Source organism: Panthera tigris, chromosome A1 (genome assembly GCF_018350195.1).
Source record: "Panthera tigris isolate Pti1 chromosome A1, P.tigris_Pti1_mat1.1, whole genome shotgun sequence".
NCBI lineage: Eukaryota > Metazoa > Chordata > Mammalia > Carnivora > Felidae > Panthera > Panthera tigris.
In genome coordinates this window covers 132,230,436-132,254,407 of record NC_056660.1, presented here as the reverse complement: position 1 = coordinate 132,254,407, position 23,972 = coordinate 132,230,436, and the positions used below count along the sequence as shown (strand labels likewise).

The following is a 23,972-nucleotide window of genomic DNA, read 5'->3' as shown; positions in this document are numbered from 1 at the left end:
TTGTCAAGTCTATAGAGCTACAGATATCCACCTTTCATCATATTAATTTTAGAAAAGCAAGATTTTCACATAAATAGCTCAGGTAGTAACTCTTCAAGATCACTTTTAGTTATTCATTTAGGTAACATGTAGCATTTGCACTAAAGGGAAAAAAAAATCTTATTAGGTGGCAAAACATCATGGCTTTTCTTTCTCTTGTCTGTAGTAACCCAAAACAGACCTAAATATCTTGGGTCAATAATCAAGACAGACCTTATCATATGTTGCTCAGCTCACAAACCTGAAGTGTAGCTTGGCTAATTACAATTTTTATAGTTATCCACCATTGAGAACCTTACCAACACTCTATACTCTGATATGAAAAAAAAAAAAAAAAAAAAAAAAAAAAGGGAAGAAAAAAGAAAAGGTAGATAAATGGCCACATTCAAAAAGTCTTTTAAAAATTAGTTCTGGGGCGCCTGGGTGGCTCAGTCTGTTGGGCGTCCGACTTCGGCTCAGGTCATGATCTCACAGTCCGTGAGTTTGAGCCCCACGTGGGGCTCTGTGCTGACAGCTCAGAGCCTGGAGCCTGCTTCGGAGTCTGTGTCTCCCTCTCTCTCTGCTCCTCCCCTGCTCATGCTCTGTCTCTCTCTGTCTCAAAAATAAATAAAAACATTTAAAAAAATAAAAAAAAAAAAGAAAAAAATTAGTTCTTAGTTTTTAATTATTGTAAAGAGTAAGTATTTAAATTTGTTGCCGTGCTTTGGTAGATTTTAAATATCATATATGGACTCTAAATAAAAAGAACATCATAGCACTTTTGTTTTCTTAGGCATTTCAGCTTAAACATTAAAGTATGAAAGAAATGTGAGTTCATTCTTATGGATAATAATGCAACTTTATTGTGTGCAACCTGTTTCACACCAAGTATTAGTTTTTCCATGTGAAGTAAGTTGAGATTGAAAATGATAAAGTTATTGTTAAGGAGACACATAGAAAGGCAATAGAAAATGCTGAAAAAAGTTTTTGTCTGAAACTGGAAAACAGAACAGTCTGGAAGAAAAAAAAAAGATATGAGAAGAGTACCACAGGTTACCAACACCAAAAAAACTACTTTGTGGGAGAGAAGGGCCAGGCGATTATCTCAGAAGGGAGGGTTGGATTTCATGTGCATTTTTAATGTATTTGCTTGGCAATAATAATCCCGGAATTTTCTTCTGCGTTGTTAGAGCTCTTAACCTTTCCCACTGTCTATAATTTTATTATGCAGCATAATATATATGTTTTTATTTAGCGCAAAGTCCATCTGTCTAATTTTGTCCCTCACCAGCAAAGTCATACCTCAGATACACAGCGGGAACCAACTGGAAGACCTATCAGAGTATATGTGAAGTTTGGATTTTTTAATTAAAAATTTTTTATTATCCTATTTTGGTTTCCTTACTGAGTAGACTCCTAGGGAAAAATAAGTCCTGTGAGTTTACTGGTCTGCTTTAGAAGTACAATTTAGACTCACAGAAATGAAAGTTAAAGAGAGATCCAAAGTTTCGCTTAAAATAAAAATCACCAGACAAGATAGGCTATGAAATCCTCCTCCCTGTGGTTGAGGACACGTAACACTTTGGAGCAGCTGTCCTCAAACACTTCTGTCCAGAACCCACTCCTCTTCTGGAGTTTCTAAACTCTTTCTGCTCCACACCACCTTCAGCTCTCTTCCCTAAAATGCCATTGGTGATATGTATATCTGAAACTTTGGGTGAGATGGTAATAAAGGAGGCAAAGTCCGTACCATTTATCAGAAACACGAGACGAGAAACATATCCTTGGACTTGTTTTAGTGTTCTAATTGGCAAATATGCCAAAGGACTGACAACCTTGTATGCTGTGGTGGAAACGAACCTCTCATGCAAGATCTACAATCCTCTAACGCAACATACAAAAGCAATATACATAGGCCAGTTCAGTTAAAACTCTTACTTTTTTTGGTACTCTGTGACAGGACTTTAGAAAAGATAAATCCCAATGGTGGAACATAATTTAAGTGCGGCAGAAAAGTAGAAATAAAGAGGCCTGAAATCCAAAGATAAACGCATTATTGAGGCATATTCCCCTGGCCCTTAGATATGTGGACAAAGAGGTCACGCGTTACTGTGAGACAGAGGGTCAAAGGTGACACAGGGCTCCAAGAAAATATTTACCAGAGAAATGTGATGATTCATTTATCAGTCCAGAAATACCAAGTACAAAACTTCAAGATATAAAGAAGGATCAAATTATATAATGTATATGATTCAATTTAAAAATTCTTAGCCCTCTTACATTATGTTATCTAGATTACAATAGTAAAAAATCAAATTACATTCATATGAAACTTGTATAAAAAGAAATCAAATCCATTGTTATGAAATTTTATAGTACAATTATTTTCTGATGGGTCTTTTCTTAGGTCATGGTATTTATAATTCCATTTACATCTGTGTAATTTTTCAAAGTGAAAAACAAAAGACAGTCAATAGAAATCTAAACTTTCATTTGCAAAACTCCATTCAGTTTCCGGGCTAGTAACACATGGTGATGTCGACTTGTCCTCCAGACATGGACTGCTACCAAAGATCCCCAGTTTATGGAGCATGCAGGCCTCTACTCATTAGGAATGCTTTTTGGTTTGGCTCACGTTTCAAGAAATTCTGCAGCATGTCCATGCCGTCCAGAGATCCCCCAGGTTTTAGGATTAGGTTTCTGTATTTCATTCCAACCTAATAAAATAAAACATCACACCTAATAATTCATTGTTAAAGCAATTTCCCAAATCTCTAGATGCAAAAGAAAAAGGAGGAAGGGTGAAGAAAAAGGGACTTTGACTTTACTTTGTCTGGATGTTCTCTTTTGCCTTAACTACAGCTCTATAGAGCTGTACTTATTTATTTTGGTAGCTATGAGAGCTGAAGCTTAAACCTCCAGTCTTCTACGTTCCCCTTTATTACTGTCTTATCTCCTTAGAGTTTCAATGGTGAGCGAACAAACAAAAAATAGCCAATGGAATGTATAACAGATTCCTATTTGGTAGCCCATCTCAAATGCTATTTCAAAAGAGTTAGCAAACCAAGTGTTCAAGAAGGCCACAAATAGGGGATTTGTGTACCTAGAACCAGTGGCATCACCACTGCCAAAATGGCTTCTGCTGTGTTTTTACAAGGGGTTTATAAAAAATGCCTCATCCTTATGGATGGCGGTAGGACAACAGCACATGTCCCAGGTGTAGGTTAAGTTATTTCTGTGGGCTCAGAGCTAGGAATAAGGACCTTTGTAAAGTTTTCCTTGGGGATAAGGTCTGCAACCTTAAAACACAATGTAGTTACTCTGTCTTTATTTACATAAACGTAGCAGCAAGTAAAGTGAAGGAAAACGACTGAAATTCAGTATCAGTGTCATTCATTTTTTTCACTTCTTTTTCATCATCCTTTTAGGGATACAAAGCAAGACAATTCAGTGAAAAATAATTCCAAATATACATATAAATAGTTCACAGAGTAACACTTTTAAATTTATATCCATTAAATCGTTTGATCAATATGACTAATAGTCTTTTTGACAAGAATAGCTAGAGAATTTTCAGAGACAAAAGTAACTTTTGACTTACAACAATAATTCTGTTTGGTACAACCATCAGAGATAAGTCTAGTCAAATTGTTAATAAACGAAAACATGAATGAATGAAATTTACCAAGTTAGATACAAAACTATTTTATTCCCTATAGCATCATAAAATAAAAATTTTGGGGTTTATCTTTTTGTTATTAACAGAAATCATCTGCAGTTTATTAATCTTGACAGGTTAACATCAAACTTCCTAGTCTGGGCCCTGATTAGGAGTAAATAATTAGTCAGTTACCTTCTTGTAAAGTCTAGGGCAGCACAGTCCAACAGGAATATAAGACACATAAATAACTTAACATTTTCTAGTAATCAAATTTTAGAAGGTAAAAAAAGTCAAAATGGTGAAACTAATTTTAATAAGATATTTTAACCATATATCTATGTTACTTCAGCATATGTCAATATAAAAATTACTGAGATTTACTTTCTGTGGTAAGTCATCAAAATCTCGTGTGTGTTTTTCACTTTTCCAGCACAATTTTTTAGTTATGCTAGCCACATTTCAGGTGCTTGACAGCCACAGGGAGCTACCACAGTGGACAGGGGTAGGGCCTAGAACACAATGTGATCTTTAGAAGAGCTTATTGGACAATATTCTAGTATGACAATGAAAAGGCATGTAGTAATCTTGTTGCTTTATCTACAAGTTTTAGATAAATTTTCCTAAAGAGGGTAGGCCTGTAATCACTGATATTCGAATTCCTGAAAACTCTGGTAATGAAGACTTAGAGCTAGATTTATTGTTCTTTAGGGGGGGAAAATGATGTGTAGTTTTTTGCTTGGTCTGTAGCAATCCATTACTGTTATGCTAGCAATTGGGAACCTAAAATGTGAGTGATGGCTGATCCTGCCATAGACATTATTATTCTAAGAAGTAGCAGCTTAGAGCTCTGGAGCCCAAACACAGTCTACCTCCCTTTTCTTTCTTTCATTGCCCCAAATGTCTACATTTGACCAGTGTTAAATCAGTAGGGGGAAAGGGTAGGATGGGGAAGAAAGACAGTGCTCTCCTGGATCTTCACCCCTTTCCCTAAGAAGCCACCATAAAAATAGGGAGAACTGGGGCTCCTGGGTGGCTCAGTCGGTTAAGTGACTGACTCTTGATTTTGGCTCAGGTCATGATCTCATGGCTGTGCAATCATCCTCCATCGGGCAGCTCCATACCCAGCATGGGGCCTGCTTGGAATTCATTCTCATTCTCATTCTTTCTATCGATTTCCCTCTCTCTCTCTCTCTCTCTCTCTCTCTCTCTCTCTCTCTTCTCCCTCCATACCTCCCTCCTTCTGACCCTCCCCTGCCTGTGCTCTCTCTCTCTAAAAAAATAAACAGACATTTAAAAGAACCTCCCACAATGTGGCTACCTGACAAAATAGTCTCATTTTGTACAGAGAACTGCAGTTCTAGCCAGCAAAGAGATGCAGGTACTTGAGGAGTTGCATGGCGCTGTGAAGAGGCAGCTCAGGGCTCCTCTGACCAGTAAGGTCATCGTGGAGCTTGGTGGGGGGGGGGGGGGTGTGCAGCTCAACATAGCTCCAGTCCTGTCCCGCTTACAGCTCCAAACAAGTTGATTCAATTTCCTGAATTACAGAGCAATGGTCTTTTAATAGTTTCATTTCCTTCACAATGAAGTTTGGAGAAGAGTTTAAGAGTCATTTTGGTAATAGGATCTTGCTTTTCTTACAAAAAAAAAAAAAGTTAAGTGAATTTTTGTGTTTTAGGAAGGTACCAGCTCTCTGGGTGAGAGAACACTGTCTGGGAGACATATGTCACAGGTGGAAGGAGTCTTTGCCATAAGTTGTTCTAGTCTGTTTACATAATAAAGAAACTTGAACTGTAAGGAAGGCAGAAAGACAAGTTCTAAGACAACCAGTGAAATTTTTTTATGCTAGAAGAATCCTTCAGGAGGATCTGCACATAGTAAGAGCTTCTATTAACTAGTCTATGAAGGCAAATCAGCATCAGTCACCTGTGTGGTTTTTAAAGTATTTTGGTTTTTTTTTTTTTACTTATTTGTTTAGAGAGCCAGGGACGGACAGAGAGAGAGAGAGGCAGAGAGAGAGAGAGAGAATGAGCAGGGGAGGAGCAGAGAGAGCGGGAGAGAGAGAATCCTAAGCAGGCTCCCCACTGTCAGCATAGAGCCTGCTGGCAGGACTTGAATCCATGAACTGTGGGAACATGACCTGAGCCAAAATCAAGAGTTGGACGCTTAACCAACTGAACCACCCAGGCACCCCACCTGTGTGGTTTTTAATCCTGGAAGATTAGAGTATATCTTTTGGCAACTGTGCAAGTCCTCTCTAACAGTGATGTTTCCTAAAGCAAGGTCAGGAGTCTTGGAGTGAGGCCCAAGTTTGAATCTTGGCTTAACCCTCAGCTCTGTGACCACAGGCCTTGGTTTCTTTTCCTGTAAAATAGGAACATGCCTCCCTCACCTAGTTTATGGGGAATTGGGGATGATTTCAGTACACTGCCCTGTCCCTAGTGTAACACATGGCACCCAGGGCCACTCAGTAACCCTCTGTGGTCATCCATTCCTCCTCTCATTTCTGTCCCTCTCACACTGGCCCTCCATTCAGTGTCTCATGTACACAGCAGGGACACAGATGTATTCCTGGTTTGGAGTCTCCTTAAAATTAGTTCTGTTTCCTAATAAAACTAAAAAAAAATACAAGAGACTTCATCTCCATTATTAATAAGAAATAGATTATCTCGTTCAGTAGGAATATTAGGGAGGTGAGACAAGGCACTCATCTAAGAATACATACTCTTTATTTGAGGTAATATTTTAAGAGCAATCATAATGGCCTGAACGAAGGATGCCACCATCTGTAAGTAATGAGAATATGTCTCCTGCTGGGTCTGGCATTTCTGAGGCAGCACATGCAAGCTCCCACTGTCTTCCAATCCTCCCTCCTTCCTACTGTGACTGACTCTGAGGAGGAGAGCCAGTTGTTTCCTTCCTACACTGTGTAACAGGCATCAGGGAAAAGAGCATCCATCCAACGATAGGTGATGATGATCAGGCACCCAATAGGCTCCCTAGCCAGCTTTAAAAGTGGATGCTGAAACCTTCCACAGCCCATCTGTAAACTCCTTCCCAACAGCACACTCTTTGTTTCCTATGAGGGTGGGGATATCGTGGGTGGAAAAAGAATACCTTGGACAACAACAAAGAAAAAGGGAGAGAGTGAAAGAGTGGTGCTGGTAGTCAGGGAGATGGAAATGAGAACAGTGGGTCGGAATCTGCTTGATTAGAAGAGGCCTTCTGGAAACTGTGAGCAAAGTTTCAATTTGTGAGGATAGAAGGATAGATCTATATTTATGGGGAAGGAGATCACAAAAAAAGAAAAAAAGAAAAAAAAAAGAAGAGTAGTCTGGGTATTAATATGTATTGGGGGAAGGGGAAATAGATGGGGACAACTACTGTAATTAAATGTAACAGTTTTGAAGTAGAGGACACACAAAAATGAATAAAACAGCTCCAATTACAAGGACTTCATCATCTAGGAGGTAAAATAAAGAAAAAGACAATGTGCAAAGCAGATTATTAGGGTTCTAAGAGAAATACAGAGAAAGGCTGTAAGAACACAAAGGAAGAAAAAGTGCTTCCAGTTGGTTGGGATTCAAGACTTGGAAAGTCTGGTCTTGTAAATATGCAAGAAGTTAAGTTGGAAATCAATCCCATTTCTTTCATTTGTCCCTTAAATCAGGCAAAATCTAAGTCTGTCAAGAAAGGCTGAAGTGTAAGAAAAATCAGCTTTGTGGTGGTAGGTCAAGAGATCCGAAGCAGAAGTTAATCCATTTGTAAGGACCTTCAGAAGGAATTTCATATTCTCCCTTATCAACACATTGTAGCAGGAATTGGGCTTAGAATTCTGATTGGAGAGCTAGCTTTAGGGTACAAATTCTCTGTGAAGTAATTCTTTTTCATGTTAACCCAAAGTTTGTCATGTTTCTGTGTCTGCTACTGCATGTAAAGATCTAGCTACTTCCTTATGGCATTACAGATTAAAATATAATAGTTGCATTTGACTGTCTTGATTTTCTTGGTATTCCATTCTGCAGTGATACTCAGTTTTATTTTTTCTTCATTGAAGGAAAAACAAAGGTTAGCAATTTCTCTAAATGCAAAAGAGGAGGGAGATAATTCTAGCTTAATAATATAATTGTCTTTGAATCCACCAAGTCTATTACCTCTTAGGAAATTTTCCCACAATGAACTTGCCTTATAAAAAGAAATGGCCCTAGTTAAAATGCCGCCATTTTCTTCAACCCTATGATTAGCTGCTGGATTTTGAAACTACATTTGGTGACGCTGGATATCTTCTTTAAAGAGCTCCTAGAGCTTGCAGGAAAAGTATTATTCCCAAGCAGCTCCCTTCCATAGTTACTTAAGAAATCAGCTGGAGAAGGAAAACGTATGTCTGATAATGAGACTTCTCTATATTCTACTAGAAACAAAGATTTTTAGGATATGTTTAATGAACAAATTAAATAATGAAGATAGTCTAACTATTTATAATGAAGAAAAGAGAAAATCACAAATAAAACCAGAAGTAGCAAACTGTGGCTATTATAGGTAATTGGCCAATTCTAACACTTGGATAGAGGCCCTCAAAATAGAATGAAAACCACTGTACCATAAAAATATGCTATTGCTACCTTTGGTATTCAGAAGACTACAGGTTTGGGGTGCCTGGCTGGCTCAGTTGGTAGAGCATCTGACTCTTGATCTTGCAGTTGTGAGTTCAAGCCCCACAATGGGTGTAGATTACTTAAAAAAAAAAAAAAAAAAAAAAGACTAGGTTTATATTTGACCCTTCCTATTATTGTTTTCCCAGTGAGTAGTGCACTTTCTATAGTTCTGCTTGCTAACATCTGGAATGTTTCTCAAAGCAGACCCTGAGCTTTGCAGGATGGCACGAGGTTATAGAGAGAAGGCCTGGAGATGTTCTTTTGCTGATACCAATGACCAGAACAATAATGTCAACAGTACGTGATCTTTCAGTCTCCAGCCTCTCTACAGATTTTGGGGACGAAGAATAGCAGACACTGATTCCTTGAAGGGCCATCCAGTTATCTTCTCAAAATGATTCAAATACATACTAGGTGAAACTAATGTAACATGATGTGTCAACTACAATTCAATTAAAAAAAAAAGGTGTCAACTTTACATCGATATAATGGCACCAATATGTACTCAATTGTGATGCTTATTAAGAAATCTAAGACACTCTAATCCTCCTTCCTTTCAAGGTGTCCTTTTATTTGCTTGCTTTTGTTGTGGTTTATTACTGAACATTTCTAGAGCCTATTATTTATCCTTGCTAATACAGAATTTTCACAATGGTTTTAGGAAAGAGTCTTTTTACCTCCCTGTGCTGGGCAATAATAACTGGTCCCTATCTACCGGAAACTTTGTAATTCTGGAAAATACAGCAGAATTTTAGTGATGAGGGAAAAAACATACGAGGGAGACAGGGAGCCTTGAGACAACAGGGTCTGTGTGATATATTGTGAATGCTCTGATACCCTTGACTTCAAATCAAATTCAGTATTTCTATAAAAATTCTTTCGGGACACCTGGCTGGCTCAGTTGGAGAAGCATGTGACTCTTGATCTCGGGGTTATGAGTTTGAGCCCCATTTGGGTACAGAGATTACTAAACATAAATAAATAAATAAATAAATAAACTTAAAAAAATTCTTTCTCTTCATCACAACGTAGCTGTAATGACCAAATATTTTTCTTAGAACAGGACAGCTGTTTCAAAGTATTACATTTTAATAAGTGGGTATTTGAATTTTGTAAATCAGGTATTACTTTAGAGCAAACATTTGTAAAACTTAAAAAAAAAAATAAGCGAAACCAAACAAACAGTATACTGTAGAGGGAACAAAATGGCTATTTAAAAAGCTGTTCTAGTCTCTGCCACTGCAGTGAAGAGTGTGAGAGTGGGGTGCAAAGGGATTCTCCTTGGTCACTTGAGCCCAATTCACTACTGTTGTGACAAAAGGGGAGCAAGAAATGCTATAATATCCCAGAATACTTGATAGGGAAGAAAAAGGAAGGGATTAAAGTTAGCTTCATGGCGTAAGATGAATAATATATAGCAATGTTGAACCCAGAATTTTAGTGAAACTGAAAACGTGTTTTACATTACAAGGCAACAATTCCAAGTTGTTGGGAATCTTGTGTTTTCCAAGTTCACCCCAGGCCCCTGATCTAAAATAAAAGTAGTCTGGCTGCCTGCCAAGCTGTGAAGCTTGAGAGTAAGAGGAAGTACACAGAAGCATAATGGCAGGGACTGCGTCTGCTGGACTTGCAAGTTCCTTGGGGCCGACTGGGATCAGTAGATGGAAAAGAAGAGGTAACAGTGGAAGGTACTGGAGATGTGGCTGTGTAAGTGGAAACGCAGAGGAGATAAGTGAGGAAGCTTAATTGAAAAAGGTACTGTGGCACTTATGCTAGGAAGCGTCACCAACTTATAAGAGTCAGTAACAGGTCATAATTGCACCTTTATATTAAGTAGACCTGGAGTCTCTATAATCATTGTTTTCTGATTTCTGCAATAATGCATGCTCTGTGTAAAACATAAGGAAAAGCTCCATAAAAATCACAGAAAAATATTTAATAACCACTCATGAAATTATCACTCGAAGCTAAGAATGGACATTTTGATGTACTCTTTTTCTAAACATGCATTTTAAAATAAAAATTTGCATTCTATGGTACAAAATATTTTATAGCCTGATTTTTTTCACTTTGTGTTATAGCTATATTAAACATTCCAGACATAAGAAAAAGCTTGGTGACATCCTTCCCTCACACTTCCCTCAAGTCCATTCTTTTCTTCAAAAAATGGAAATACCACTTTTGGTTCAGATGATCTAGAAGATTTCATAAGCGAGTAGCCAGCCTTGTGACTAGGGCCTTTAAGAATGGTAAGATTGAAGGTGTATCTGGGTGGCTCAGTCAGTTAAGCATCTGACTTTTGATATCAGCTCAGGTCATGATCTCACGGTTTGTGAGATCAAGCCCCATGTGGGGCTCTGTGCTGACAGTGTGGAGCCTGCTTGGGATTCTCCATCTCCTTCTCTCTGCCCCACCCCTGCTTGTGCATGCTGCCTCTCTCAAAACAAATAAATAAACTTAAAAGAATGTTAAAATTTTTAAGAGGTAGAGACAAGAAAGTCACACCTTTTAGGTGGAAGAAATAGAATGATCATATTTGTGAAGGTGCAAAGACCTATGGGAACACATAAATCTGGCTGACACGTTGAATTCTGGGAAGTAAGGAAGACATGTGATGGCTAAGCTAAGGACTGTGAACAAGGAGAGGAAAGCAAGAAACAGGAAGTAAAAACAAAAGGGTAGGTGAGGGCCTTTGGAAGTTGGCGACTGGGTCATCAGTGGTCACTCAAGAGAGAGTAATTTTCTAGTTCTGTTGGTGGAGGCAAAATAGAGGTTTGCATGGACCACTCCTTACACCAAGAAATTAGGCTGTGAAAGGAAGGAGAACTGAGTAATAGCAACAGGGTTACCAGAGGCAGTAGCAATAATCCCAGTTTTTGCCAAGATATATTAAGGCTTGGTGTTAGACACATCTTTTAGACAGAGGGAAAGAAGGTGAATACTGAAGTATAGAAAGAGAACAAAAATGACATATTTAGTCTTGATGACCGTAATTTTCTTAGTGGAGAGGAGAGAGGTTTTGAGACTCGGGGGATCTCAATAAGGGAAGTGGGACAGGACAGCAGAGTAACAATGGGTGTCCACTACAGGTTGGACAGCATGATTTTGTAGTGGGACATGTTAATGGAGTCACACAATCTTCCCCGGAAAGCTCTGAATCCCAAGGGCACCATCTCTAAGTGAGAAGGTAGAGGAATCCAGGGCTGGGTACTTGGCTAAGGGTCATACAGAAGTCAAGACATATATGAGAACAGTCAGTGGCTGACCATTGTAATAGGTTGGCCAGGGAATGGAAGGAGACTTACAGTGACCTAATAGCCTGGGTAGGGTAGGATGGAAGAAGGAATGATTGGGAAGGTTAGTGTAGATAATGTAGGTACCCTGGGGGTGTTTTGTTTTTTGTTTTGTTTTGTTTTGTTTTGTTTTGCAGGGGGGGTGGGAAGAAGGGGATGGTGGGCTAAATTACAGCTATGTGGGGCGCCTGGGTGGCTCAGTTGGTTGGGCAGTTGGGCATCCGACTTCGGCTCAGGTCATGGTCTCAGGGAACGTGAGTTTGAGCCCTGCATTGGGCTCTGTGCTGACAGCTCAGAGCCTGGAGCCTGCTTCAGATTCTGTGTCTCCCTCTCTCTCTGCCCCTCCCCTGCTTGTGTTCTCACTCTGTCTCTCTCAGAAACAAATAAACATTAAAAAAAAAAATTATAGGGGCGCCTGGGTGGCTCAGTCGGTTGAGCGGCTGACTTCGGCTCAGGTCATGATCTCACAGCTCGAAGGCTCGTGAGTTCGAGCCCCACGTCAGGCTCTGTGCTGACAGCTCAGAGCCTGGAGCCTGCTTCGGATTCTGTGTCTCCTTCTCTCTCTGCCCTCCCCTGCTCATGTTCTGTCTCTCTCTCTCAAAAAAATAAAATAAACATTTAAAAAAAAAATTATAGCAATGACTTTCAGTATATGTGTGTGAGGCACTATGCAATCCAGAAACATAAAGTTGGGGGGAAGAAATTGGTTGGCTGAAATAAGCACAGAGAACCTGAATTTGGTAACTTGCTCTTCTAATTTCTGAATCAAATAGAATGAGAAGCACACTGAAAAATGCATCAGGCCTGGAAATAATCTGACAGCTGAGTCTTCAACAAGAGTGGAGACTAGGGAACTATAACTCAGGAAGGTTTGGCTGGTAGCCACCTGGCAGTCAATTCACTGTACACAGAAAGGAATGGCTCAGGTTAATGAAGCAGCCTAAATTACTTAAAGGCATTTCGGTTACAAACTATGTAGGAGGTGGGGTATGCCAGTCACAGAGAAAGGGTACCTCCCATAGAAAATGTATAAAGAAACTGTGTAGAGAATGTGAAAACATACTTAGACCATTAACATCAAGAAAGAGTTTACCTTTCTTTCCCAACCTCCTATAAAACTAAAGCATTGTATGGCACATGTCAAAACTAGCAGCTATAAATGCTCAAATGCATAAACAAAGCTTTGAATTTTAATTATGCAATATATTGGAATGTTAATAAGCAAGAAAATGTGGTAGGTTTTTTTTTTTTTTTTTAACTTACAGAATTAGAGTTAATCACTTGTGCACTGCAACTTAATGATGGATGATTTGAGAAGATTCAAGATTTTCGAGTTAAAAGCTGTTACCAAATCTCTTACGCTAAAATTTGGGTGTAATAAATATTTTACACTGGGAACGACAAAATTAACAAAAGGAGAAAAGAAAATACAATACCTCTGGATTCATTATCCCTTCTTTTTTAAAACAGCTGTAAAACATATCCATGGAAAATACTTCACTCCAAAGATATCCATAATATTGGCCATCATATCCCCCTGCCAAATGTCCGAAAGTAGCTGGCATATTTGTGCCTTTAAAGAAAGATACATTTCAATCAATGTGATGGCCAATGTTAATTATCAGGTTATCAGCTGGCTAAGGTTTCCCTTTGGGGAGTCCGGAGACTGGAGAGTGACAGTCTCCAGCAACAAGCAGGATCTTACCTGCAGTACTCCCTGGGTTTACATGTGCCCTTGGCCAAGATGTTTACAAACTTCTCTGCTATGATGACTCAACTTCAGAGCTGGTTTCGGCCCTAAGTTCTGGAATGTCTAACAATAGTTTCAAAGGCTTTGTCCACACCCATCAGATAGCTCAGTATTTCAGGACTACTCAGTCCTTTCTAATCCTTTAGACACATATGTGTCTTATAGATACTCTAATAGTAAGCCCACTCTTTGTCACACAGCTTTGCATCTAAAATGTGTCAGAACGGCACTTACTTTAGGTTCATAATTACTGAAGAACTCTTTATTTAAAAAACTAAAAAGGTTGTGCCAACTCAATCTACCTCTAGGGCTATTTTTAAAAAGGATTTTTTCAGGGTGCCTGGTGGCTCAGTCAGTTTAAGCGTCCGACTCTTGATTTAGGCTCAGGTCATGATCTCACCATTTGTGAGATGGAGCCCCGTGTCTTAGATTCTGATAGCGTGGAGACTGCTTGGGATTCTCTTTCCCTCAGTCTCTGCCCCTCCCCACCCCCACTTTCTTTCTCTCTCTCTCTCTCTCTCTCTCTCTGTCAAAATAAATAAATAAACTTAACAAAAATAAAAAGGATTTTGTCAAATTGGTCTCAGGGACAAAACTGTTGTATAGTCTACTATAAACAGATCACAAAAGTAAGTGAGGAGCCTGGATTGACTCCACTGGACTCTTCTGACCTTTAATATCACTATCAATGTGACAGATTCATTTAAATAACAACTTCCTTGGTGGAAAAAAGTCACCTTGCCAACTATGTATACATGAACAACTACATGTTGGCTTAAAATATATAAATACAAATGTAAACACAGTCACGTGTGTACCTGCCCACCTACCCACATGAATCTCATAAATACTGGGCTAGAAAAGGCTAGCTGGAATTCCTTAACTGATCTCAGAACCAAAATCAGAAACAAGGTACAAGTTTGTACTTCTCTCTAAAACTTCCCCGTTTGCCAATTTCTCAGTGAAATCACTAGGAAGTCAGGGCACACGTACGGAGGGAGGAGCCAGGTGGCTGTTGCCAAATTCGAATGGCTTTCTCTCCTCTGGGGTGGAGGCCAATTGCTCATTCTTGATTACACTAAAATGCTGCAAAGCTGGAGCCACCTTTCCTTTAAACACACTTGGACAGGATAAGTCATACGGACATAGTAAGCTTATCAGAAAGCCATGGCCTGATTATAGAAATCAGAAACAAATATACATTAGGTAAGCTGCCTGACAAACCCTATGTTTCCTGGCAGTGTTAGGAGGATACCCTGTACTTCACTGAAGAAAATGAATTCAGGTCATAGTGCTTACATACCTGGAGTTGCCGCGACACCTAAAATCTCTGTGCAATATTTGGCATATTCACTTGCAGCATCCAGCGACGTGTTGGTATGGAGAGACTGATCAACTTTGCTCAAAACAATCTGGCGTAAGGTCAGAAGACCTAATAGCATAAGAATGTTTGGGCATGTTTTGGAGAAGAGAGAACTACGTGTTCTAATATCACAAGATCAAAGATTTAAAAACCTGACGCCTATAGTACATATTACAAAATGGGATACCTCATTTAAGATTTAAAAGAAGATGTATTTTTTTTTTCTTGGACACATTCCCAGGATATTTAGCAGTCTCCCCTCCCCATATTAGCACTCTTAGGGTAATACCATGATTACAAGGGAAATAAGTTCTATAGAACAAGAAGCCAGCCATTGTCTATTAAAGCAATTCTAATGTATTTTCCTTTTCTAAAATTACAAGTCATACCTGTGTTGACCAGTCTGGAAGCAACAAGTTTTTCAAGCAGATCATCCATAATAGGACTTCCATCTTTATAATGTTTTGACAATCTTCGGAGGGAATCGATGTCCCATACCCAATTCTCAAGCATTTGTGATGGCACCTCTACAAAGTCAGTTTCCACATTTGTTCCACTAAATCGAGCAAAATCAGTCTAGAAAATAAACATAAAGGTCTTTTTTAAAAGCACTGAATGAAAACTACCTATGTGATGAATCATAATTAAGACTCTGTAAAACTTGAGTCAGAATCAGAGTCAACTACCTGTTTGAATAAAGGGTTAGGATAACTTCAAATTTAAATAAAAACAAAACACAGTACCAAGCAGCCTGAAAAATAACCCCCAAGTACTCTATGTTAAAGTAATATTTCATTCTTTTAAATCATAGACAAACTTGGAACAATCATCAGGAAATCATAAATGAAAAAAAAAATCAGACTGAGTTAAAACAAGCCATAAGCTTTGGAAGTAAAAATATTAAAAAAATTTTTTTCCATTAAAAATGAATAGATTTAATGGGGCGCCTGGGTGGCTCAGTCGGTTAAGCAGCTGACTTCGGCTCAGGTCATGATCTCGTGGTCCGTGAGTTCGAGCCCCGCGTCGGGCTCTGTGCTGACAGCTCAGAGCCTGGAGCCTGTTTCAGATTCTGTGTCTCCCTCTCTCTCTGACCCTCCCCCGTTCATCCTCTGTCTCTCTGTGTCTCCAAAATAAATAAACGTTAAAAAAAAAAAGAAAAAAAAAAAAGAATAGATTTAAGACAGTCTCTCCCTACTTATCTATTTCATGTGCTTCATTTTGTTTATTCAAAACATGCCTTTCTGGAGCACTCGTCACTCTATTGTTTAACTATTAAAGTTAAAAAAGTTTTTTTTAATGTTTATTTATTTTTGAGAGAGAGATAGACAGAGTGTGAGCAGGGGAGGGGCAGAGAGAGAGGGAGACACAGAATCTGAAGTAGGCTCCAGGCTCCAAGCTGTCAGCATAGAGCCCGATGCAGGGCCTTGAGATCATGACCTGAGCCAAAGTCAGATGCTCAACCAACTGAGCCACCCAGGTGCTCCTTAACTATTCAAGTTTTAATCAAAATCAAAGAGTTAAATTACAACACCGCAGATACCCTTTGCATGTTATATTTTGTGTTCTGAACTTTAAATACGTGATTCTAAGATAACTATGTTGCAGAAAGCCTGGTTGTACCTCTCAGGGTAGAAGAGGTTAAAACAAGAAGCCACTTCAGGGGGAGGTATAAGTGTGGATCAGTTGGCAAGAGGGTAACTTAAATGCAGGGAGAGCTTTCTGGACAAACAAAGCATATACTCAGAAGTTAAAGCATCCCTTGGAAAAATAAAGGACTTACTTTCAGGGTGTGGTCTAAAAGTTAAAAAAAATTTTTTTTGAAGTATAGTAAGTTGTTGAATCTGATGTCAGAAAAGCTCTTGATCAAAAAAGGGGAATTCACTAGAACAAGCTGATATTTTCTACCTTTCACACTGTACACAGAACTTGTGTAAAATTGACATTGACAGAGAAGACTTTGCATTAAACCAACCGGCTCATCTGCAGAATGGGGTTATCTTTCTGTTGTTTTTCCCTGAACCTCTGTCCTGTTTCCTTCTTCAGATGTGTTACAATCCCAGTCCCTCCCTGACTTCATCATCCCTGGGGCTCTGAGGGGAAGAGAAAGGAAGAAGGGCTTAAGCACTGGAGAAGGCAGCAGATGGGATGCCAAATCAGCAGCAAATAACGATTCTGCTTTTGGCCCAGGGCAGAAGCACAGATGTCAATGCCATTTCACATTCTGCCTTCCTCTCTTTATGCAAAAAAATGTTTTGCTTGACTTCCTATCATAATTGCGCTGATTCTAGATATGAAGAGCTGCAAATACTGAAGGGCCAAAGGGAATGAAACTCACTAGATGCTGGAATTAGGCCACCTGTGTTTGAGGACATCCTAATAAAAAATTCTTATAGAAAAGAGGCAAGGGTTCCAGAAAACTGAATATTTTGCCTCTTTCTGGTACATAATCTAAAATAACAACTATCCTACATTTAGATTTAAAAAATCTGATAAAATAATCAGATAATAGTGGATATCTATCGAGACTTTACCACGTTAGGCATTATGCTAGGCCCTTTACCTGGATTATCTGATTCAAATTCCAAAATAATTGTATGAAGTATATACCGTAATCTCCATTTTGAGATAAGGAAATTGAAACATACTGAAATTAACAGTAGAACTAGGATTTGCAACCAGGTAGTCTGATTCCAGAATTCAGGTTTTTTTAAAAAAGTTTTTATTTATTTATTTTGAAAGAGAGAGAGAGCAGGGGAGGGGCAGAAAGAGGGGAGAGAGAATCCCAAGCAGGCTCTGCAACTGTTAGTTGGCATGGAACCTGATGCAGGACTCAAACCCATGAACTGTGGGACATGAGCCGAAACCAAGAGTCAGATGCTCAACTGACTAAGCCACCCAGACGCCCTCCTGGCCCCTGAATCCACAGTTGGAACCACAATTGCTATAATGCCTCTCTACCTTACAGAAAAATGAAAAAAAAAAACACAAAAAAGGAAGTTTAAATTACGAGGTTACAAAATAACTAAATCCTCCTGGAAGTTATCTAAAGTAGCAAAGTCTTTTATTAAAAGCGACTTTAAAAACAGAGCAAAAGTGAGGTTTCAGTTCTATTTCCTTAGAAATCCTACTTCCCCTATATACTGGAAGCTGTCTGTTTCAAAGGTCAAACATGAGGCTGGATGTAAAGGTCAGCCTTTATAACCATCTACCCTGGACTTGGGACTGATTCTGTAATACTAATTGCATGACTTTCTAAAGATTATAGTTTTTAAGTAAGTATTAACAGAGCAAATAAAGGCAAATACACCATCAGCTACCACTATAAAATATTTTGAGAAAAATATACATTTTGTATATTTTGCTTGTGTGAATATTTTTCAGGTAGCCACTGCAGATTAGGGTACACCTCAACTCCAAGTAACAACAAATTGTGTGTGTGGTTGGAGGTGGTGGTGGTGGTATTTCAGAACCTAGAAAAACATGAACAAATGAATAACTCATGAGTTGCAATTGAATAAAATAAGAATTAACACAGTTATGTCATGCAGAGTAGAGAAGAGAGGACTTATTCTGCCTCAAATCATGGTGGGGGTGGGGGGAGAGAGTGCAGCAAATGAATGAACAGATCAACAATGTCTTCTAAAGAACAAAAGGAAATGTTTGCAAGGAGTAAAAGCTAAAAATAACCCTACTGCTTACTAATTTCCCGTAAGTCAGTCATGCTGTTTCTCTGTGTGCCCTTTGAGCAAGATCATTTAAATATTTTTCAAATGAGGAGGACAAAGAACCTACAAAATTCAAAAGCTCAATTTCCAGCAAACAACTAAATTCTAAAAAGAAAGGAATCCACAGTCAGCCACTGTATAAGTCTACAAAGAAATTCTGAGCAAGTCTTAGGATGTAGGAGCCTGCTGGGGGTCTGACAAGCAAAACAGCATGACTGCTGAATTATTACTCACTGCTGACCAGCCAGCAAACACTACTCCCTAGTATTAAAGTATTTAGGTTCCAAAGAACCCTAAAAAGTCCTTTATACAGTTTTCTCCTTTTTAAAATTTTTAAAAATTTTATTTTAAAGTTTTTAATTTTATTCATTTTGAGAGAGAGAGTGCAAGTGGGAGAGGGGCAGGGAGAGAGGGAGACAGAGAAACTGAAGCGGGCTTCATGCTGTTACCACACAGCCCAACACAGGGCTCGATCTCATGAACTCTGAGATCATGATCTGAGCCGCTTAACTGACTGGATGCTTAAGTGACTGAGCCACCCAGGCACCCTTAAAATTTTATTTGAGAGAGAGAAAGAGAGAGTGTGTGCAAGCAAGGGAGGGGGGGTGGGGAGAGAGAATCTTAAGCAGGGTACATCCTGAGCCTGGAGCTTGAAGCGGGACTCAATCCAATGACCCTGGAATCACAACCTGGGCCGAAATCAAGAGTTGTGCATTCAACCGACTGATCCACCCAGGCACCCCAATATACAGTTTTCAGTAAGACCAATTCAAACGTGTCAAATATAGTAGCTTATGGGCTATAATAACTATTGATGTTAATATGCCTCCCTGATAAAGCAGAGCATTGTAAAATACACACAAAATAATTCAATTAAATCATTTTGCAGGTGACACTTCAAAAAAGTTTTAGAGCATTATTGGTGCAAGAAATATTTTGAGAATAAAAGTCTAGAAAACAATGTAAACTTAGATTTCTGTTTGGTCTGAAGTTCTTGAGAGGAAGCAAGTTGTCTAAAACTATGAGATTTACCTTTATTACCTTTTCAACAGACAACAGGATGCCTAAAATATATACCACCATAGATTTTTACAACAGATGACTCGATGTTATAGAGATTAACTTCTCAATTCATACAACACAGTAAGAGCTGGAACCAAGTTACATCAACTAAAGCTCAAAAGTCACAAGGGTTTTTGCTCTATTTAAAGACCAAAGTCTTATGGGTTACTGTTCTAATTAAGAGGCTGATTGATTTTAGTGGTTGTAACTAAAGTGTTATATTCATGATACCAAATCCCAACTCAAAAAAAAGCAATCGCTGAAATCAGTAAATGTACTGTGTTTAGAAAAGGAAAAGGCCTCAAGAGACTAGCCTTTGGCTATGTAAGGTGATCCCCTAATGATTTCTTAGCATTCTTACATTGCCCCGAAATGTACAGATGATGCAGAAATTTATGTAACAAAGCATTAAAAAAAGAAAAGTGCCAGCGTCTCTTAGACTTTGCTGCAAATAGAGGGTTAAAGTTCATACTTTTAACTTCACATACACCTAGCCATCATTGGAAGTAATAATAGTAATAAAGAGACCTTGAATAACACTTTGTTAACTTGCTTATTAAGCTTCAGAGCAGTACTACAGTTCAGCAGATCAGTATCACCACCATGATTTAAAAGACATGAGAAATGACACATAATCCACAGAGGTCTTAAATACTACCATCTTGAACTCACAGGTTCATCCCCAAAATGGCTATACCTTCCTGACTACTCCTTCCTGTATATAAATTTCTTTTTTTTTTTTTTTTTTTTAGACAAAAACAAATAAAAGTTCAGTTCAAACTCAAATGCTAACTAAGAAGGTTAGGGAGTATGTGTGCCATATTCACCAGTGTATCTCCAAAATGCAGCACAAGCCCAGAAAGTACATGGTCAATAAATATTTGTGAAATAAATGAAGGAATGAGGAGAATTTTTTTTTAATGTATATTTATTCTTGAGAGAGAGCAAGTGCACGCACATGCACATGGCTGAGGGAGGGGCAGAGAGGAGGACAGAGGATCCCAAGGAGGCTCTGCACTGACAGCAGAGAGCCCAATATGGGGGATATGGGGCTCAAACTCACAACTGGAGATTGTGACCTGAGCAAAAGTCGGAGGCTCAAATGACTGAGCCACTCAGGCACCCCTATGAGGACAATGTTTCTGTATGAAGACCCAATCCTAAACAACTCTAAGATATTTTCTCTTACTCTCATACTTGACCTGACGTCTTAGCCTCAACCTAACATCACCACTCTACTGTCTTCTTTCAATACTTAATACTTAATTGATATCATTTTACTTACTATTCTTCTTCTTTTAATTTAGTATTTTGTGTCCTCAAACTAAACTCAAAACATTCAAAATATTACCTCCTTTTTATTTTTCTTTTGAACCCCATCCTACCACATGTTAGACACAACAGATAATCAATACCTTTGCTTCTAAGGAATCAACTAAACATTTACCTCCATTTAAAATAACTTCTTCTAATTATTAAAAAAAAAACACGTGTAGAAAAGACAGTAAGCAAATGAAAAAAAATAAGTGTGTCCCCACATAGAAATAAACCACGTATGGGTCATCATATTTGGTTTATGGCTTTAGCATTTGTTCTGTGTATACAACCATATATATAAAGAAATAAAAACACACATAAACTAACAAAATTGAGATCCTGAAAGAAATCACTTATAACACTGATGATGGAAACACTAACAGTGTAAGGGCTGGGAGTCGGGAGCAGAGGCTACAAGGTTGTTGATAAGTGTTCACTGTACTTCAGGACTAAAACCTAAAAGGTCACTTTAGACAGAGGGAAATGTGGAACTAGATAAACTCATTCATTCCACACGTGATTACGTATGATTGATTTAGAGGGAATGTCATTTAAGAAGCTAAGGAAGTAAAAGTCGATCCAACAGGAATACATACTTGGGAGACCAAATTCCGACCACATGACACAGTGCTGTCTCCAAGGCACAGAAGAGGAGCACAAAAATGGTTATAGTCAGTAGAGTAGCAAAGAGCATGACAGATCGTGGGTGAACCATTTAACCCTCTTGAGTATCAGTTTTCTCTGCTTGAAAATGTGGGGAATAATAGTACAATAAGAGAAGTAGGTTGGTAAATCCACTTCAGGGAATACTGTGAGGATAAAATTAATTAATGAATGGAAGGCAGTGATTATGGTGTCTGGAACATGGACAGTGCTCACCAAGCCTTGACTGTTATTATCCTTCTTAGCCTGCCCAGTTTGCCTAACCAGGTATGGTCTTGACTGATGTCATTGTGACTGTCCTCGGTTTCCTCCAAGTATCTATTTTTCCATATTAATACTGAATATATTCTCTTCAACTAATCCCGCCATTTGTAATCCTCTATAAACTGCTCATTCTGTTCTGGCTTCTGGAATCAAATTTCCAAATAGGCAATAATCATTAAAAAAACAGAAAAATCCAAACTTGGTTTCTAATCACCTTCAACAGATCTTCACCCAAAATCCACTGAGGATAAGCATTTGTGAATCTCTTAAACTGTAAGCAACAGTACTTTGCCTCATGGACTCTTTTTCCCCCCTATTAAATTGTGACTTGTGTGTTACATATTGATCCCCAAAGGGTTGCATTATGTATAAATTATAGTTAGAAAAATACTTCAAATATATATGGCACTTTATGCTTTACCAAATAACTTTCACACATTATTAAATCTCACCAGCACCCCAGGCAAGTAGGTATGAGAAGTGTTGTCTTCATCTATGAGTAAGAAAAATGAGATGGCTCAAGGAGGTGAAATAACTTGCCAAAAGTCACACAGTCAGGCCCACAAGTACATGGATGGTTTTTAATGCAGTGTTCTTATCCTAACACTAGCATGCCTCCCTGACTGGTACAGGGTTTACTTACAAGATGAGAAGCTCTCTATTAGACTTTTGACCAAATTAACAAATTATTTGGAATTACATAATTTGAAGTTTTTCTGCTCTTCCATTCCTTTCACTTTGAATTAATAAGGCTTTATTATGATTATGTGTTGCTTTAAAATGATCTCTAACAGTCCAAAACTCATTGCTTTTAATGTGCAAACGAACACAGACATCCCAATGGAAGCTATTAAGAAGTATGACTTTTCTTTTCTACCTAAGTTCAAAAGGCCAGTGATTACTGAGAGCCCAAACCACAATAAAGCCAAGAAACAGGAACAGATTCTAAAGATACCACCTTGTGATTGTATCTTCAAAATTATATATCCAGTAGTATAAACACAAGAAAATATGAGTGAAACTTTATCTCCTGAATGATGAGACAGTAGACATATTGAACTAGTGCACTTACATGTTTGAAAACTGGATGTTCCTGCAGACACATTTAAATATTACTATGACAAGCTCCAACGAGCTCTTCTGATCATCAAACTTGCACACTGCCAAGGTGAGGAACCTAAACAGTGAGCTGCTATATCTTAAAATCAATCCAGTGAATATGTATGGCAAATTTAATTCACTATGTATTTCTCAGGGAAGTCAGATGTATTACTAAACACAGAAGCTATTAAGCTCCTTATTCACTACCACCCAGTTTAGGTCAATACAAAAGGTTTTGAAATTAGTTTAGAGCTGCAAAAAAATGGTCCTGTGCCCATTACTTTTGAGAAAAAGTAGTGATTATTGGTTCTGTATACAATTACCTAAAAGTTCTTTTTATTTTAATTGATGTGTAGTGGACATATAATATTAATTTCAGGTGTACAACATGGTAATTCAACATTTTTATCTTTAAAAGTTCTTAAAACATTACAGGACACTTGAAAGAATTAAAAGACAAATAGAGATTTTTTCAAAGATAATCTTGTGAGGAGATGACTGATCAAGGGATTGTACTACATACTATTTAACTATATGACACATTTTGTGTTCATGGAGGAGGTTCGGCAAACTCCAAGAATTGAATATAGTCCACTGTTTCAAGAGACACCATATACGAACACTGTCATCATCATATATACTATCATCAGTATATGAGTACATATACTGACTCATGTATATATTATATATTCATAGATGTATATCAATAATTATATCAATATAATTAAAATATACTACATTATTCATTACAACATTTTAGAAAAACGAAAACTAGACTTATCATAATTAAAGGAAATGTCAGCCAGAGAATGGACAATGACTGAAAATAAATATTTCAGGATCCCTATAGCTGTGAAAGTACTTTAAGACTATAAGAAAGAAAATTTAGTTTATTCTGAAAGATTTCCTTTCCTTGGCTTGAACACAGGATAGAAATGGCTATATCAGTATATAAGGACTTTTTTACCTGAACAGATTCATACCTTATTTCCCTATGTTTTTTTTTTTTTAAACACGGAAATACCAGAATGTAAAGATAAAATGTTGAAACAACTAAACAGTTTTTTTTAACAATAGTGACAGTGGTATTTTGGAATTAAGTA

General features: G+C 38.1%; 1 protein-coding gene across 6 annotated transcripts in view; it reads right to left on the bottom strand.

Moving 5' to 3' along the window:
* Nucleotides 1-23,972, bottom strand: part of NLN (neurolysin) — a 122,908-nt gene that overhangs the window by 20,362 nt on the left and 78,574 nt on the right. For 3 of the 6 annotated variants that reach the window (XR_006218125.1, XR_006218123.1, XM_042987653.1), the window contains exons 10-13: nucleotides 15,127-15,313; nucleotides 14,678-14,806; nucleotides 13,061-13,197; nucleotides 2,654-2,735 (exon numbers count right to left, since the gene is read on the bottom strand). Coding sequence is in view for 3 of the 6 variants with exons in the window: in XM_042987653.1 (XP_042843587.1) it covers nucleotides 2,654-2,735; nucleotides 13,061-13,197; nucleotides 14,678-14,806; nucleotides 15,127-15,313 (535 nt within the window). In the remaining 3 variants the exon portion in view is untranslated. Of the gene's footprint in view, nucleotides 1-858; nucleotides 2,736-13,060; nucleotides 13,198-14,677; nucleotides 14,807-15,126; nucleotides 15,314-23,972 lie in introns of those variants that run through there. The other 3 variants (XM_007079888.3, XM_042987657.1, XR_006218122.1) reach the window with 2 other exon arrangements.